General features: G+C 52.7%; 1 protein-coding gene across 1 annotated transcript in view; it reads left to right on the top strand.

Annotated features, from left to right (window-relative positions):
• Window positions 1–17,183, top strand: part of LOC117870276 (myelin regulatory factor-like) — a gene marked incomplete at both ends in the record, with an annotated part of 46,889 nt that overhangs the window by 16,108 nt on the left and 13,598 nt on the right. Inside the window, 4 exons of the mRNA XM_034757365.1 lie at window positions 3,924–4,215; window positions 4,856–5,028; window positions 5,390–5,513; window positions 16,204–16,399. Of these exons, the coding sequence (XP_034613256.1) occupies window positions 3,924–4,215; window positions 4,856–5,028; window positions 5,390–5,513; window positions 16,204–16,399 (785 nt within the window). The remainder of the gene's footprint in view (window positions 1–3,923; window positions 4,216–4,855; window positions 5,029–5,389; window positions 5,514–16,203; window positions 16,400–17,183) is intronic.

Genomic DNA, 17,183 nt, shown 5'->3' with positions numbered 1-17,183 from the left:
TTAATTTCTAATTTCTTCCAGATATTTACTATTGTCTGGCACCAAAAAATGACCCCTGGGGCTAAAATTTCTTATGCCTTTTCTCATCTCCCATGTGAATTTTTTTTGCAGGGTGGCGTTGGGGTCTCCAGAGATTCATGTGTGGAAAAAGAATGGGTTTCACCAGCTCACAGCTGTTCCCAATACTTCTGTTTTGCTCTCAGATGCCTTCAAAGTGGCTTCATGTTAGAAACTTCCACCTTTCCTTGGGCCTTATTTCTTAATGTATTACACTGGGAGGCATTTGACTTAGGATCAGTCCAGCTGAATGTTTGAAGCCTAGGGACGCTATTCTTTCTAACAGGGTAAGGGCCTGCTGCTGCAAACAAGTACTACTGGACTGTGAGGAATCCCATTAACTTCAGTGAGACTGTTTGAATGTAGTATACTGGGTAGGGAGTGTTTGCAGGTTAAGGTGTAAGGCCTTGATCTTGCCAGGAGCTCCATGTGGACACAGGGTTTTGCTTGTGTGGAATTTGTTGCTGGATCGGGGCCTGTGGTGGGGGCACTTAGTTTGCACACACTCTCAGATGCCGCTCGTTAAACATTTATTTTGATGGCAACACAGTCAAATAAATCCAGATAGTGGCTTCATTTCAATATCTGATCCTACATATAGAAGTGGGGAGTAGGAGTGTGTATTTGAATCTCCCTTGTTTATTTGAATGAGAGGATCAAAGTCCTCTCGGTGTGTAAAAATGTATATTAGTGAATTAAATGCACACTCACAAAAATCTCTCTGCTATTGCACCACTGAGGGTGAGATTTCCAACACTTAGGCTGGCCCAACCTGACTGCTATGTCGTTGTGTTATGTCTTTCTCCAGTCAGCCCACACCTGTGGCTCCCCTCCCCAGTAGCTCAGAGAGGGTCGCTCCCATGGCAGGCATTGGCGTCAGTGGAAATGAGAGAAGCCTAGGCTGGGAGGCGGCAAGGCTAGGAGAGGAGGCTGCGGTGGTGGTGGCAATGACTGGTGGCAATGACTGGAGGATGTGGGTGGGGCACGGAGAGGGAGAGGTTGGAGCTGTGGTGCAGGCCAGGGTTACAGGGTGGCTCATGGCTGCAGGATAAAGGGGCAGTGAGGGAGCAGGGAGTTGCTGGACTTGCTGATACAGGAACTGCGGAAGGATTGTCCAGTGATTACGTTACTAGCCTTGGACTGGAGAGACCCAGGTTCAATTCCCTGCTCTGCCCCAGACTTCCTGTGGGGCCGTGAGCAAGCCCCTTAGTGCCTCAGTTCCCCAGCTGTAACCAGGCTCTCTCAGAGGTCCAGAGAGGCCCCGGCCACTTCCACTTTTGAGGCCCCTAGCCGTAATAAAAAGAAAAAATGACGACACATGGTCTAATCTTGTGCCATCAGAAATGATATATTTTTATTAATATTTATGAACATTTTTAACTCTTTAATATGACAAAATCTAGATCAGTTAACGAAAAAACTATGCGCATAAAAACAAGTTGCGAAACTTATCAAATGCCAAAAAATTAACAAGTGTCTAAATTTGAGGCCCCCTTTGAGCTTGAGGCCCAGGCCAAATGGCCCTCCTGCGCGGCCCCCCCTCCTCCCCCAGTTGGCCCTGGCTGTAACATGGGGATAACAGCATTTCCCTGCATCTCGGAGAGGAGGGTTGACGCTAAATACCCTGAAACTTGTGAGGTGCTCAGATCCTGCAGTGTTGGGGGCCAGAGAAGTACCTACGATAGGCAGGAGCTGGGCAGGGCTGGTGCAACGAGGGGACTAATCTGGGCTTGCAGAGTGGTGCTGCGGGCATGTGGCGGGGGCTGGTGCTGGGGGCACAGCAAGTGAGATTTCCCCTATCTTATTTTCTGTGCAGCTTCTGAGTGTGCTCACAAAATCCTCGGCTGTGGCGAGACAGGGTGTATGCTGTGACCGCTGCTTATCAGGCTGTCTGTACACATCTCACTGTTACCTGACGCGTCCTCCTGCTGCTCGTCTCTTGTCTTATATTGTCAGCTCTTTGGGGAGGGGCTGTCCCTTGGCTCTGGATGTGCACAGTGCCTAGTACGATGGGGCTGTTACAACCCTCGTGAGCTCTCCCAGCCGGACGCTCCCCAGGCTGCTCTTAGCTTGCTGGGCATGGGCAGAGTTCAGCCACGCTGTCTCTCAGGTTCTGGGCTTCTAGGCACGTGCTGCAGGGGCAGACCCCTTGTCCGACACCCCTTGTGACCACGCGGTCCCATTGCATAGGCCCCCTGGAACTAGTGCTGGCTCATCCAAGCCTCCCCAGTAGCTGCTGCGTGCTCCCCAACTTCCGCCGGAGCACGACCCTCTGATTTCTTTGAGGGCTCCTTGGCAGCATAAGCAGGTAACACGCAGACGCTGCAAAGGAGTTTCTAACCTACACACACTCTTTTCGCATAGACAAGATAGATACAGATCTCTAGAAAAATAAAACCTGCATGCAAATCCCTCCCTTGCCACTCTGAGAACCCTTTGGGTCTTGGACAGACTAGTGCATCTCCCTCTCTAAAGATGGTGGTCTGTGAGGGAGCCACCCTTTTGTAAAACTGCAGTCCCCTTCTACAGGTGACCCCGTCAAGTCCCTTGTCAGGTGATCCATTGCTTGGTTACCAGCTCACCTGGAAGGACGGGATATCTGTGAGCTCATTGGTCGAGGTGCTTGCATTTCAATAGGTGATCCTCCGGATTAACAACTCCTGATCTCTCCGCATTGTTTGCCCTGTGGCTTGAAATTCCAGGCCAAGATAGAGGTACAAAGACATCAGGGAAGGATGGGTCCTTCTCACGACCAAAGTGACATTTGTAGTGTGCCATAGAGACAGACAGACATAAGCTAAATCATCACAGGGGCCTCGATTTCTGATGCTACAGCAGTCCAGCTAAATACTAACTCTGCCCCATTGCACCTACGTATCAAGGCATTAGTGACTTGTGTGCTGGGAGATACTAGGAGCTTGAACTCTAACATCCTGATTGTGTGGTTTGAACCTTAGCTGTAATGTAGTGTCAGCCTCCTATTCTGCATGGACTAGATCCGATGTGAGCCCTTTGGGAGCCTTGCTAACTGTGGGTGTGGGGCATTCTGCTCATCCGGCTCCCTCAACCACCTTTCCAAATCACGGGGCCTAAAGCCTCACCATGCTGCTGAGTTTATAAAGGAAAAGTAGCTGGAACTCTCCTTACAAACTGGAAATCCCCAGCCATCCCCGTGGGACACCTGGGCCTCCAAACAAGCAGGAGATGGGAGGAGAAATACAGTCCCAGAATTGCCTGCATAGTTACCCACACCAGAGTAGACTCATTTGGGAGAGGTGGGCTAGGGGCCCAAGTGTGCTGGGGCAGGGGGTAGGCAGGCGGGGATACTGGACAGGGGTATCTGCGGCGGGGTACTCACTGGAGGTGGGGAGACAGTGTTGCTCTGTGTCACCGTGGCAGGGTGGCTGGCACAAGCCCAGGACCCCGCACTAGCTGTCACTCAGTGCCTCCCTGCGGGACCCCCACCCCACAGCTGGGAACCGGGACCTGGGTGGGCGGGATCTGGCCGTTGTGGCTTATAGGGGAATGGACCAATCAGCTGCCGCTGCAAGGGAGGCTCTTTCTGAGCTGCAAAAACCCTGGACATTGCCTGTTGCTTTTCAAATCCTCCCACCCCAGACAGGGTGGAGGCTCGAAAAAGAGGCTGTGTCCGGAAACCCCAGCCGTATGGTAACCCAGCTCGGGGAAGTGGGGGGAGTTTGCGGGAACATGATGTAATCTGCCATGGGTGGGTTTGGACTCCCCTGGGACTGGGGGAGGGGCGGGTGGTTGAGTGGGGAGGGAGGGGTGGACTCGGGACAGATTGTGTTTGAACATGGGGTTCTTATACATGGGGTTCTAATGAATCCATTATATTTTCTTTGAAGATCCTCACCTCCTCCGGACCATGACCCCCGAGAACATGTGCCACATGACTCCACCTTCCCGGCTGGAGCACCCTCCCCCGCCTCCCCACCTTCAGGGTCCCCCACCACCTCCGCCGCATCCACACCAGCAGCAGCACACCCCCCACTATCCCAGTATGCAGCGGGACATGTTCATGAAGCCTGAGCCGCTGATGCCGCCGTACGTCATCGGGCAGGGCATGTCCCCGGGCGATCTCCACCACGCCCAGCAGTCGCAGATGCTTCACCAGCTCCTGCAGCAGCACGGAGCAGAGTAAGAGCGTTGGGGAGGGACAGGGAGAACCGAGGGGGATATTTGGATCCCAGAGGAGGTGTGGGGGTGGGGTGGGGAATGGAGGAGGTGCGGAGGTGGGGCATGGCGGTAAAGGGGCGGTGGGGTGGGGAGTGGAGGAGGTGCAGAGGTGGGGCATGGCGGTAAAGGGGGGGGTGATAATGACACTGAAAAGTAATGGGTCTCCCTATACTGAGATTACAAAGTCTTTAATTTTTATACGTTTGAACTAGACATTTGCCTTCACTTGAGTCCCTGCTCCCGCCCCCATAGAATCACAGAATATCAGGGTTGGAAGGGACCTCAGGAGGTCATCTAGTCCAACCCCCTGCTCAAAGCAGGACCAAGCCCCGGATAGATTTTTGCCCCAGATCCCTAAATGGCCCCCCTCAAGGATTGAACTCACAACCCTGGGTTTAGCAGGCCAATGCTCAAACCACTGAGCTATCCCTCCCCCTTATTTTAAAAAATCTTCCCCAGCCCCAAGCCCAAATCCTGTTCCTGCCTTTGGAGCCCATCCGTCCCCCGCTCACTGTTCCCTTGGTGGAGGTTGAGCAGCTGCCCTGCTTTCCTGCTCGCTGCCTTGCAGCTCAGGGTTTCCTGTCCCGGTTGGTCTCCGCAGCCTCCCAGTTCACCCAGCCAAGAAGAGGAAACACTCAGAGTCGCCCCCCAACACACTCAACGCACAGATGCTCAACGGGATGATAAAGCAGGAGCCAGGTATGGGGTCTGTGCCACTCAACCCTGACAGAGTCCAAACGCCTCCCTGGCACCAGCAGGGGGCACTCTCACCAGGTATGTGCTCTTCGTCCCCTCCTCCCCCAACATTACCAAACACCTCCCTGGCACCAGCAGGGGGAGCTCTCCCCAGGTGGGGTGCACGGGAGAGGAGCCTGCAGGACAGAGTGAGACTGGAAGTGTCCCCCCAGATAAGCAAGTGAGAGAGTTGTTCCCAGAGCTGATAGTGCGGAGGGTGGACGCTCTCCCCTTGGCCCTGGGCTGGGGCACAGGGTGCATTGATAGCACAGTCAGGACATGGGTCCCGGGCTGAGCGAGTGCAGAGTGGAAGTATCTCCCTTGTACCAGCAGGGGGAGCTCTTGCCTGGTCAGGGACCTCACGGAAATGATTTCAGTAAATATTTCCCCATGACTGCAGGGCTAATTCAAGACAACGACAGCTTGAACGGCTCCTACCTGGATCCCAACTACCAGTCCATAAAGTGGCAGCCGCATCAGCAGAACAAGTGGGTGACTCTCTACGATGCCAACTACAAGGAGCTGTGAGTAACTGACCGGTCCCCCAGAGATACAGCCACACTCACGTCTACTCCACCAGCCCTTTGTCCTCCCCTAGCCCAAGAGTCGGTAGGAGGGTGGCAGCGCTGTGCTGGAATCCCTGGGATCCTGTGTTGTTCTCCACTATAACCTGCCCAGGGGAAAGTTAATTCTCTGCAAGCGTGAAATGCCGGCCGGCCCCAGGAACAGAGCTGTGTGTGAGCGTCTGATTGTACCATCCAAGGCAGGTCTGGCTACTGCCATCTCCTTGCGTTACTCAGAACACCTGCTTAGCAGGAGCCTTTGATATTAAACCCAGCCCGTCTAAGGGTCTCTTTGGATCAGAGGGGCCTCTGCCCCCAACTTCAGGCTCATCCACCGCCCTGGATTTTTAAAATGAACATTAACTCTCCTGTAAAGGCGTGAGATGTGGCTCATCAAAAGAGACCCTGAGCAGGAGTGTGGAGAAGTGGGCCGCTGGCCCCTGCTGCCCACAGGCTTGGAGAGAGCTGGGGAGTAGCGACAGAGGGAAGGGAAACAGGCAGAGGGGGAGTGGGGAGAGAAAGGCAGAGGGTAAGTCTGCATTGGAGGTGGAATTCGCAGCTTGGGCAGACGTACCCAGGCCAGCTCTGATCCAGCCAGCACACTATGAACAGAAGCGTAGCTGCAGTGGTGCAAACGGCAGGAGGGACTAGCTGCCCAAGTAAGTACCTCACTTTCAGACGGGCTTGTAGTCAGGGTGGCTAGCTCCTTGCGCAGCTGTGGCTACGCTGCTATGTTCAGTGCACCAACTGGATTAGAGCTAGCATGTGTAGGTCTGCCTGAGTAGGAAATTACACCTCCAGCTCCAGTGTAGACAGACATACCCAGAGAGAGCTGGACAGGGAGCAGGAGGAAGAGGAAGAGAGATGGGGTGGGAAAGGGTTAGGAGGCTAGGAGAGAGGGCGGAGATGTGTGGGAAGATCAAGAGGCTGAGGTGGAGTTGAGGGGTGCAGAGAAATGCTGCGAGGTGGAGGGGAAGGGCTGGGAGGCTGAGGTGGAGGGAACAAGTGCGCACAGCTCACAGGGCGAGAAAGATGAATGTTCAGGAAGAAATTGCTGCGAATCCTCCCCACATTCCGGAAAGGTGACTGAAAACTGGCAAGCAGCAGTCTGGATTCCAGGAACGGCTAGTCTCGTAAACACCCCTTACTCCTCCTCACTGTCCACACCGCCAGTCTCTGGGGCCCTATTTTGGGGCTCGGGGGAGGGGCTTTGTTGTGCGAGATACCAACTAAAATGAGAAAATGATCAGGCTTCGTCAGAACGACGTTCAGAGAAAAGGCCAAGGACTCCTGGCAGGGCCAGCTATGGGAGCAGGGAAGGGCGTGAGACTTAGGGAGGTTGCCTCGGATGGCAGAGCATGTGGCCAGCTGGTTCCAAGTCCCTGAGGGGTGTGTAACAACACTGCCTACCGCTGAGGCTTTCAGTGAATTAAGCCTGATGTTACAGCTGGGGAAAGTGAGGCACAGAGACATGACGTGACTTGCCCCAATCACAGGATGAGCTTTTGGCAGATCTGGGAACAGAATCCAGCTGGGCTGACTCCCAGGCCTTTGCCCTAGCGACAAGGCCGTCCTTCCTCTCATGCAAAATTAACCTGCTTCTAGAAGGACAAACCTGTTTGGCCCAGTGGCATGTGGGCAGCCAGAGGGGTCACAAAAAGGGAGCAGGCCCAGGCCTCGAGGAGTGAAAGGAGAGCTGATCCTTAGAAGGCAGACCCAAGCCGTCTCTCACAGCTCGGCCATTTGGGAAAGCCCCAGCCAGGAGCCCACTGCAGCAGTGCTAGAATGAGAAGGGGGCTTTGACCTCTGCAAAGCTCTCAGAGCTTCTTTTGTACCAGCTCCAGAGCTAGATGAAGTGCTTTGGTCCAAACTGGAGGAGAATTGCAGCAGAGAGGTGGGTTCGTGTATCACTGGTTCTGTACTAGGTGTTTCATTCTCCAGGAGAAGCCAGAGGGTTTTCAGCTCCAATCTCAGCCCTAGAGAGCCGAATTGTGGCATCAAAGTCTCATCCTTTTCTTACTCTTGCCCTTCACGTGGGGTCCAGCAGGGGAGAGTGGGGAGTGAGTGCAGACCTGCAGGAGGCCTGTTTTCATACTCCCACAGGAAATTGCTCAGGTTCCCAGCCCCTGGCTGCATTTCTCACCAGCCCCATTGACTGTCTGGTGGGGGTGAGAAGCTCAGTCTCCCAGAGCATTTGGATGACTGGGCTGTCAAAGGCAGCTCTCCCTAGCAGATACCTCCACCACATGTGTAAGGATGGAGAACCAGCTTCCACATCAGCAAAGGTTTACCCGGAGCTGAGCTGTGCACGGACATGGTGGTAATATCCTCACCGTAAGAGTCGGTCTTTAATGGACTCGAGCTGCAGCCTGCTCATAGCCCCTCTGCAGGAGTATTTCTCAGGCTTTTGGGAGTTCTGACTGCCAGGTTGCCCCTGTTCTTTTTGCTCTGCTTCAGATGAAGCCAGTCCAGTTGTTCGCAAGCTCCACCAGCAGGATGAAGAGATGAGAATATTCAGTAGATCAGCCTCCACGCCTAGCAGAGTCCTTAACATGTCAGAACTTGATTTATTCATTTATTTTTAAGCTGATAAAATGTATCCAACCTGTGGGCAAGTGCACAGTGTTTAATGTGGCACTATAACTCGATTTGGCAAAGCCACAACCGAATGACTCTCCCCCCCCACTCCCCTCATGCACACACTAAACTACTGACCAGCCCGCACACCTCACACCTCGCGGAAGGCAGGAGACAAGAGATGGGTCTCGCACTGTGTCCCAAAGACCATCATGCTTGGGGTCCCTTGGCCCTGGACATTGAAATCTGATGGACCGTGGATTGTGGAACTTGTAACAGAGTACATCTGTGCTGACTGAGGATACCTCCTGGTCTGGTTGTGAGGCCTGTATGGAGAAATCTGTTACTGGGCTCTGGTCAGACTCCAACAGGGATTTGCATATAAATTCACCAGAACTACTGGCTGTCTGAACTGTCTTCATGTACTTTGTCCATCTACTGAGCTGTGGAAGAGCAATGCTCAGGACAGACAGTCAAGTACTTTCTCACTGGAACAAACGGACGTGTGTCCCCAAGGCCTTTGGCTAAGGGTGAACAGACCGTGGATATCTTGCATGTCTCACAAATCCACCTGACAGTAGCATTCTGAGGACAAATTCTCAGTGTCGGTGAGTTGAGCGGAGTAGCAGAAGAGGTTCACCAGTGGCAGCGATGCCAAGGAGCAGCAAACATTTAGCGATGGGATTTGTCTGTCACTCCTCGCTACAGAAAAATGACCTGGTTTGCATACAGATGTCTGAGCTGGCTGTCAGAGGGGGTCAGGACATGGCGGTAGGTCTGTTCTGTGCCTTTCCCCTGTGTCATTGCTTTGCAGACGCTTCCTTAGAGAACTAGTTGCATTTCAGTTGATGACCCCCGTCTGCTGGGAGGTGGGATTTGAAGACACGTGGATTATTTCTCCCTCAGGGACCTGCAGCGGTTGAGGAAGATAGCGAGCAGCACCAAAAGGTGGAAGAACTGTGCCAGTGTTTGTTAATTGACAAGGCTTCGTGCCTTGGATTTTGACCATTGCCGTCATCCTGGGATCAGGCTTGTTCCAGCTCTAAACCAGGAGCATTCAATCCCAGTTAACAGTTGTCTCTGTTTTATGTAGTGAGCTGGAAGCCAGCAGTGCCAGTCATCTGTTGGTTGTTGTGAACTTGGTAGAAGCATTGGCGGGGGGGGAGTCATCTTCCATGAGCCATTCAGGTGCTTGCCTGGCAGTAGTCTACCGGGCTGGTTACGCTGGATGTCTCTCTGCTGCTCCAATCCTGTGAGCTGGGGTTCATCTTGGAACAAGACTTTTTTCTGTTGGCCATTGCCTTGGCTAGATGAGTGGGGGAGCTCAGTGCAGGCCAGCTCTGCTGTTGGACAGGATACTGATACTCTGCTGTGCTGAGACAAGACAGCTCCTCTGCCTCTAAAGGGGCCTAAAGCTTCAGGTGGATTTTGAGATGAACATGGCAACTGTTCGTCTGTAGATTCCTCCAGGCAGAGCTGGATCATCATCTGGTGGATGCCACTGCGACTGTCCCAGCAGGCTAAAAACAAACTCTGTCAATCAAATAGGGGCACCATGTCTCAGAACCTGGGTCAGCTGAATCAGGCTTGCAGGGCTATAAAATGGCAGTGTAGTCGTTTGGGTTCGGGCTGGTGCCTGGGCTCTGAGATCCTCCCCACTTGTGATGTCTCAGAGCCTGGGCTCCAGCCCGAGTCTGAATGTCTGCACTGAAATTTTATAGTCCCACACCCCGAGCCTTCCAAGAGCCCAAGTCAGCTGACCTGGGCCAGCCATGGCTGTGCCGCACATCTTTTATCACATGTAGATGTATCGTTAGAGATCTGAATTACTCCACTCTGTTTAAAAGACCACCTTTCCCTTTTTAATGAGGCAAGGCTGCTTAAGTTTAGGGTGGCCGGTGTAAAGGGCAGGGGACTTCCCATTTTAATGGAGCATATTGTAAAGAGCCAAGGGTCCCTGATTTGGGAGGAATGGGTGGAACGGACTGGTGTCCTGGATTTGGAGGGAGGTGCTTGAGAAATGTATGTTTCAACTTGAAGGGCCTGTGTCTCTGAGTTAGGTGGGATGGGCTGAGGGATGGGCCAGTATCTCTAATTTATTTTATTGCTAATAGATTTACATATTTAATATTGGCTTATCACACCCGTCTGGTGGTATCAAACCCATTGAACCTTCGAAAGGGTTAGCTGGTTTCCAACAACAAAGCTGAGGAGGTTTGGAACAAGGCAGTTGCTTAATTTACTCTGGGGAAAAGGGGTAATTCATTTATTTGACAGGGCACATTGATGAATCCCAGAGGGCCCACTCTCCTCCCCTCTCACTGTTTGTTTACAGTTTGAGGTGAGGCAGCTGTCCAGGGGCAGCCTGGAGCTGAACAGAAACCTTTTTATGCTGAGGCCAGTGCATCCATACTCTGGCCTGGAAGCAGAGCTGGTGTGTTCCTCCAGTTATTCCTCCCATTGTACTGGTTGGTGCTCCCCAGGCCTCCATCCTGTGGAGTCAGCTGGAGCTCACTGCTTTGAGCTTTGCTTGGGCTCTAGACAGTAGAGTCCCCACTGCTAGGTGATGTGTCTTAGGTGAACTCCCCTGCGTGGATGGCACTGTATATCTCAAAATAATCCCTCCTGGCTGGCTACCAATGGCAGGATAATCTTGGGTAAGTGAACCTCCAATGGCAGGATAATTTCTATGTAAATCCCAGTTGGCCATTGGTTGATCACTGAGATCTTGGTAGTCGCACTACGTGTCACGAGCATGTCTCTCTTGGGTGGGTGCCATGGTTTGAGCAGGTCTCTGTGGTGGCGTTAGTGGAGTAGGTGTTGGATGGATGCTGTGTGATTTGATTCAAACTGTGGAGGTTGGCTGAAGGTCCCGTTATGCTGTTTAGCAGCAGATTCCTGTCCCTTAGCCTGGCATTTATACTCGGGAAGAGGAAAAATCAGAAAGCTTATCAGATGTTCTTCAGACATTTAACTCTTGTGCATAGAGGGTGGATAGAGAGAGAGAGAAGGGAGGGCAGATATGGGAAGAACATGTTTGGAAAGGGAAAGAAACTGATCGTATGTAATGACCCCATTCCTGCGTCTGACGCTCCACCTGTTCTTAGCCACAAATACAATTAAATATTTCCTACGTCCTTCTTTCTCCTCTCTGTCTTTATCACACCTTTCCTTACACCCCTTCTCCTTTCCTCCTCTTTTCATCTTGAGTGTGGCTGGGTTCCCCTTGTAACTTGCTGGTTCCTTTGAGTCTCAATGTCAGACACTGGCTATGGGGAGTTCATAACCTTTCACCTTCACTCAGCATTAGGAAAAATCACCTCACCTCCAAGCCTTAGCTTCTGAAACCTGTGTTAATCTACTTTTCATCAGTGGAGGCCTTTTGGCTAAAATAATCCATTTGACCCTAGACCTCCTATTCCCGGGAGTTTGCCCTCTGACCTTCCCACTCTCACTGGAAAAAATTAGTGTGGCTTTGGCTGCGGCCTGTGTTTTGATTGGTTGAAATGAGGCCGATGGCAAGTCAATGAATAATCTTCATTCTCACTCTCAGTAGTGGGGCCTGGCACCCAAGGTCATTTATCCTCCAATGCCAAATTGGCAGCAAACATGCATCAAAGATGGAACCATCCAGCAGACACACTTAAAACCCAAGAAATGTATGTTAATTATCCCCACGGCCCAGAGTCCTGGACTTTTGTAGGCCAGCGCTTCATGAGGTGTAATTCTGGATGCCAGTGACATCAAAGGCGGTGAGTTGAAACTTGGGTGAGACAGAATTTCCAAAGGGATACAGCACCCATCTAGCAGGAGGCTAGAGATGGTGTTTTTGCTGTTACAGAATTGATTTTTTTAACAGGCGGGGTAAGTAATTAGTGGAGCAATTTACCAAGGGAGGTGGTAGATTCTCCATGCTTTAAATCAGGATTGGATGTGTCCTGCTAACAGAGCTCAACCAGGAGTTGGGGGCTTGACACAGGGATCAGGCTAGATGATCAGAATGGTCCCGTCTGGTTTCAAACGCTCTGAAATGGAATTTCCACATTAGACCCTGGATGTTTGCAGAGGATTGTTGCCCATGGAGATGACATCACTCACAGCCAATCAGAAAGCTCTGTCTATTGGCGCTATGGGAAATTGAAGTATGGGGAGTCGTGTTCATCTGGGCAGTGTGTTCTGGGAGGCAGAGGATGGGGGACCCTTCAAGGGGTTTGTTCAGTGTGTGTGTGCATGTTTGTTGGGCAGCCATCAGCCCGAATGGACGTTAACCAGAACACATTTGGGAGGCTCCTGTTGGTTTTGTGAACCCCTCCCCCAACTCCTCACTCTCTGTCTCTCTCACTACTGCAGCTGGCGCCTGGTTCTCCCTTGGTACACCAGCGTCACATGCAGACCACTGCCCTAGTACCCTACGGAGGCAGTGAGGTTGTGGCCCGGGGGATGAGCTCAGGAGACTGTGCACTTGCTGAAGGTGCAGCGATAGTGTAGGGTGGGAGTGGGTGAATTGTGTTTCTGTGCAAAGTGGGGGAGTGTGTGTCGGGGGTGAGAGCGGTTGTTAGGGGCGGGAGAGTCTGTGTGTGTGTGTGTGTGTGTGCGCGCACACAGTTGGTACAGGGACCAGGGCCTGAGGAGCCCAGACCACATGCTCTCAGGGACCCGTTCACGAGGGACCAAGGGCAACGAACAGCAGCAAGACATGGACCAAATGACAGAGCTTGAGGAAGAGGAGAGACCTAACGTGGAGGGAAGATAATCACACTTCTGCCTGCTACAGGGTTTTCACACCTTCCTCTGAAGCATCTAATGCTGCCACTGTCAGAGACGGGCCAGGTCTTGGGTCTGATCCACGACGGGCAATTGGTACGTTGCTGTGAGAGAGGAACCCACGAGAGCGGATGAAGGAGTTTAGTGGGAAGAAATGGAAGGCAAAAATGAAGCTCTGAAGCTGTGAGGAAGGGGCAAGAGCGAGAGAGGGAAATTCCTCTCATTCTTTCTGGCTAAGGTAGCGCTCTCCACTTCCAGCGTCTGCTTTTTGTTCAGGTCACATCTCAGGCAGCCCAGGGTCCCTCTGCTGCTCCAAGGAAGAAATAAATGGTTACTCATGGAGCTGTCCCGGCTTCACTCGCCAGAGCCTGAATCACCAGGAAGACGTCATTCAACATTAACGCATTCACCACTAGGGAGTCCAAAAAACACAGCCCATGGGGGTGGTGTGTTTCTGCTGGCAGAATGGTGGGAGGCCAGTGAGGGGATGTGACTCGTGTGGGGAACCAGGACAGTGAGAAGCAGCTCCTGGCTGGCGAATGAACTTTGGGATGACATGGGGCTGGGTGACACTTCTAAAAGAGGGATCCAACTTACTGTTTTTGTTGATGCTTTATGATGTTGTTGTTGTTCTGATCCAGTTTGTGACACAGGAGTTTGTTTAAGAATCTTGACTGGCTGATGGGAGACCTAGCAGTTACCAATCATTTGGGAAACAATCAAGAATCTGTAGGAGATTGCAGGTTGGGGAGCTGAGGGCTGCACTTGCTACTTGCCAGAAGTCCTGAGGCTCCGCTTACTCAGCAGTAAATGAAGCAGATGGCAGTGACCCTCATCAGAAGGCCATGTGGTCTGCGAGGCCCTGTGGCCATGTCAAGAGCATAGGACTGGGAGTTGGGACACTTGGTGTCCAACCCCAACCCTGTTACTCTATGACCTTAGGTCAGTCACCCATCCGCGGTACCTCACTTCCCCATCTGTTAAATGGGGATAATGATACCGGTAATCATAAAATAAATGAAAACGATTATCCTTCTCATCAGGGTGGAAGTGCAGCCCATACAGCCGATGATATGAAAGCGTGTGTGAAAGATCCTTGCATTAAACCGTGAATAAGTGCATCCTCGCATATCTTCTGTCACCCAGGCATGATCCAGGTGCTTTTGCAAGTATGGAAATGCCCAGCAGGCAGCACAGATCAGGATGGGGCACTGCATACTAGGACCTGTAGTCTTTGTGGGCCACGTTGCAGTGTTAAGGATGAAGATGGTCATGTTGGAGAATTTCCTGGACCACGTTTCACCCGCTGGCTGCTGTTCAGCTATCACTCGGGGAACCCCATCTTCCAGGGAACCCACACATCTTGCCCTGGATTAGTTGTGTCTCTTGTGGGTAGCTTAGGGGAATGAATTGCCTTTTGATCCCAGAAGAGAGGGGCTCCTTTTAGGCCAGGCTGGTAGTTGTGGCATTGAATTGACTAGGCCTGTGAGAAGGCACATGTATAAAACGGAGTGACCCTCTCCTGCATTTACTCCTGCCTACAAAGTCTGTCTGGTCTAATAGTCTGATGGAGCCGTAAATCTTTCTGTCAGTGGCTGTTCTGCCCTCCCAGTCACTCTTCTCTGACACTCAGACCTTTTGAAGCTTTGTTGTTCATTCTAAAAATTAAGACCTGGGAGGAGAGGAAGATGGCACGGTTTTTTCTTTGGCGGAAGGATGCCCCGTACTTTTTAATGCCTAGTGTGAAAAATGAGTCCTGGCACCTGTAATTGTGCAGATTTTCAATAAATAAAAAACGATGATGCTCCCTGTGATTTGAAAATTGAGGGGGGGGGGGGGAGATTGGATTTTGGTCTCCCAGTTGAAATGCTGAGTGACTGACTGACTTGAGGGTGTTCCCTTTCCCACCTGTGCCAGGCAGGCAGCGCCCTCCAGAGGGGCCCTAGCCCAGATTGCAGGCCAGGGATCTTGGGAGGTGGGAGAAAGGGGGACTTGGTGCGAACACCACATATTTTCACTGTTCCCGTGGTAACCAGCCCATTAAGGAGATGCAGATTAAACCTCCACAGCTGGTGCATGTGTTTCTTCTCTGTAGCCCAAGTTTCCCCTCCCAGCCGGGACATGCCATGGTGGGAGCTGGAGGCTGTTAGCAGCAGGTGGTTCTGATTTCCTCAGGAATCTGGCTGCTTGGGGCGGGTACAGCCTGGCAGCAAGGCCAGGATGGGTCACTTGGAGAACGGAACCTGATGAGGGATCTCATCAGTCTCTCTGAAAGATCCTGTTCAGGAGAGAAACCCCCAAAGAATGTCCAGTGCCCCTCCCCCCCACACATCCCCAGCCCTGCGTGGTTTCCTAGGTCAGCCTGATCCACCAGCACCGCCCCCTGTCCTGAGGAGCAGAATTCAGAAATCAGATCCCAGACATTAAGCAGGGCTGACCTGGGGGGTGAGAGGATGGGAGACCTCCAAGGGCAAGGCAGGGGCAGCAGGATGTGCTCACTCAGCGTGGAGCTCTCTCTTCCCTCTGAATCGGTATGAAGTTAGTGCTCCAATGTGTGGCACAAGGAGGGGCTGTGTGATTGGACGGGATGCCTCTCTGTCGCCCGGTGGTCATGAAAGATTCTGTGGCACCTTGTATAAGAGCTGGGAGTGCCCCTGGCGGCCTGAGCGAGTTCCAAGTCAAATAACTATATTCCCTTTCAATCCGGAAACATTCTGCCAGCCTAAAATCCCCCCTGCAGCTTCCACTGGCTATGGGATTCTCTTACGCTCTTTTCCCTAAGCGGCTGCATAGACTGGCTGTGCACAGTTAAACAGCTGCTTGTGTTTGAACCCAGAACTAGCTATGGCGCAATCCTGTCAAGCACATTGGAATCCGTGGATAAATTACACTGTAAACCAGAAGATCGCAGAAAGGGGTCTTGGGGTCACTGGTGACCCATGAAGCAGAGAGCCTGCTGGTTCTCTGCACAGAGGTGGACTAGTCACACGATCCTGGCTTCTCCTCCCAGTTTCCAGCTACTGAACTGTATTCAAAGACAACTAAAAATACATACAGTACTTCCCTGTTGTGACTTTCCCACACTAGCCATTCTTGTAGTTGCCAGGGGGATGTTGTTTGGTCGTAAACATGAGGAGAGCTGGCCTGTGTGATCATTAATGAGATGAGAAGTGTCTGTGAAACACTCTGTCTGTTTATGCTGCCCCCCCCACTTCCACCCCCCCCTATAAATGATCAGACCCCGTAGAGATATCAGTGTTTGTCCTTCAGTCTAACACCTGCTGCCTTTTTCCTCTACCTCGGTGCACAGCCCCCCACCCACGTACCGGGTGGATGCGGACAAAGGCTTCAACTTCTCCGTGGGTGACGATGCCTTCGTGTGCCAAAAGAAGAATCACTTCCAGGTCACGGTCTACATTGGCATGATCGGAGATCCCAAGTATGTGAAGACTCCTGAGGGCCTGAAGCCCCTCGACTGCTTCTACCTGAAGCTGCATGGAGTGAAGGCAAGTTCTGGGGGGGAGGGGGAGAACCCCACAAGAGCTGAAGGCCATTTCAGGGTGCATGTGCGAGCGTGTGTGTCAGTGTCCGTAGGCCCACAGGCAGTGTGTGTGGCTGTGGGTGTTACAGTGTGTATGATCTTGTCAGTCTCTGGGTAGGAATGATGAGCATTATATCACTGTGTACTGTTTGCGGGTGAGTGCGCATGTGGGTCCATGAGTGGAGCCTGCGTAGGGGATCCAACATGTGTGATACGAGCCTGCGTGTGTGGGAATCACAAGTTTTGCGTGACCAGGACGTTACCTAAAGGAAGGATAGGAGCCTTGTGCCATAGCCCCATCTGCTGGGTGAAGTCTAGTCACGAGAGAACAGGCAGTAAAGAGGGTTCCCCTGGGCAATCTCTTAGGTAGGGTTACCATATTTTGAGCCTCCAAAAGGAGGACACTCCACAGGGCCCCGGCCCTGCCCCCAGCCCCGCCCATGCCCACACCCCAACTCCGCCCCCTCCCCAAAGTCCCCGCCCCAACTCCGCCCCCTCCCCTGCTTCCCGCGAATATTTGATTCGCGGGAAGCCTGAAGCAGGTAAGGGGGGTGTGGGGGGAGGAGGCGCGTCTCCAGCCTGGGTCGGCCCGCCCAACACTGCCGGTCCCCGGCCCGGCCCCTGGCCGAGCACCTCCGGACCGCCCAGCACTGCCGGCCCCCGGCCCCCTGGCCGAGCGCCCCCGGCCCAGCACTGCCGGCCACCGGCCCGGCACTGCCGGCCGCCGGCCCCCGAGCCGCATGCCCCTA

Source organism: Trachemys scripta, unplaced genomic scaffold (assembly GCF_013100865.1).
Source record: "Trachemys scripta elegans isolate TJP31775 unplaced genomic scaffold, CAS_Tse_1.0 scaffold_125, whole genome shotgun sequence".
Classification (NCBI taxonomy): Eukaryota; Metazoa; Chordata; order Testudines; family Emydidae; genus Trachemys; species Trachemys scripta.
The sequence above is the reverse complement of the archived record's forward strand: the minus strand, read 5'-3'. Positions and strand labels throughout refer to the sequence as shown.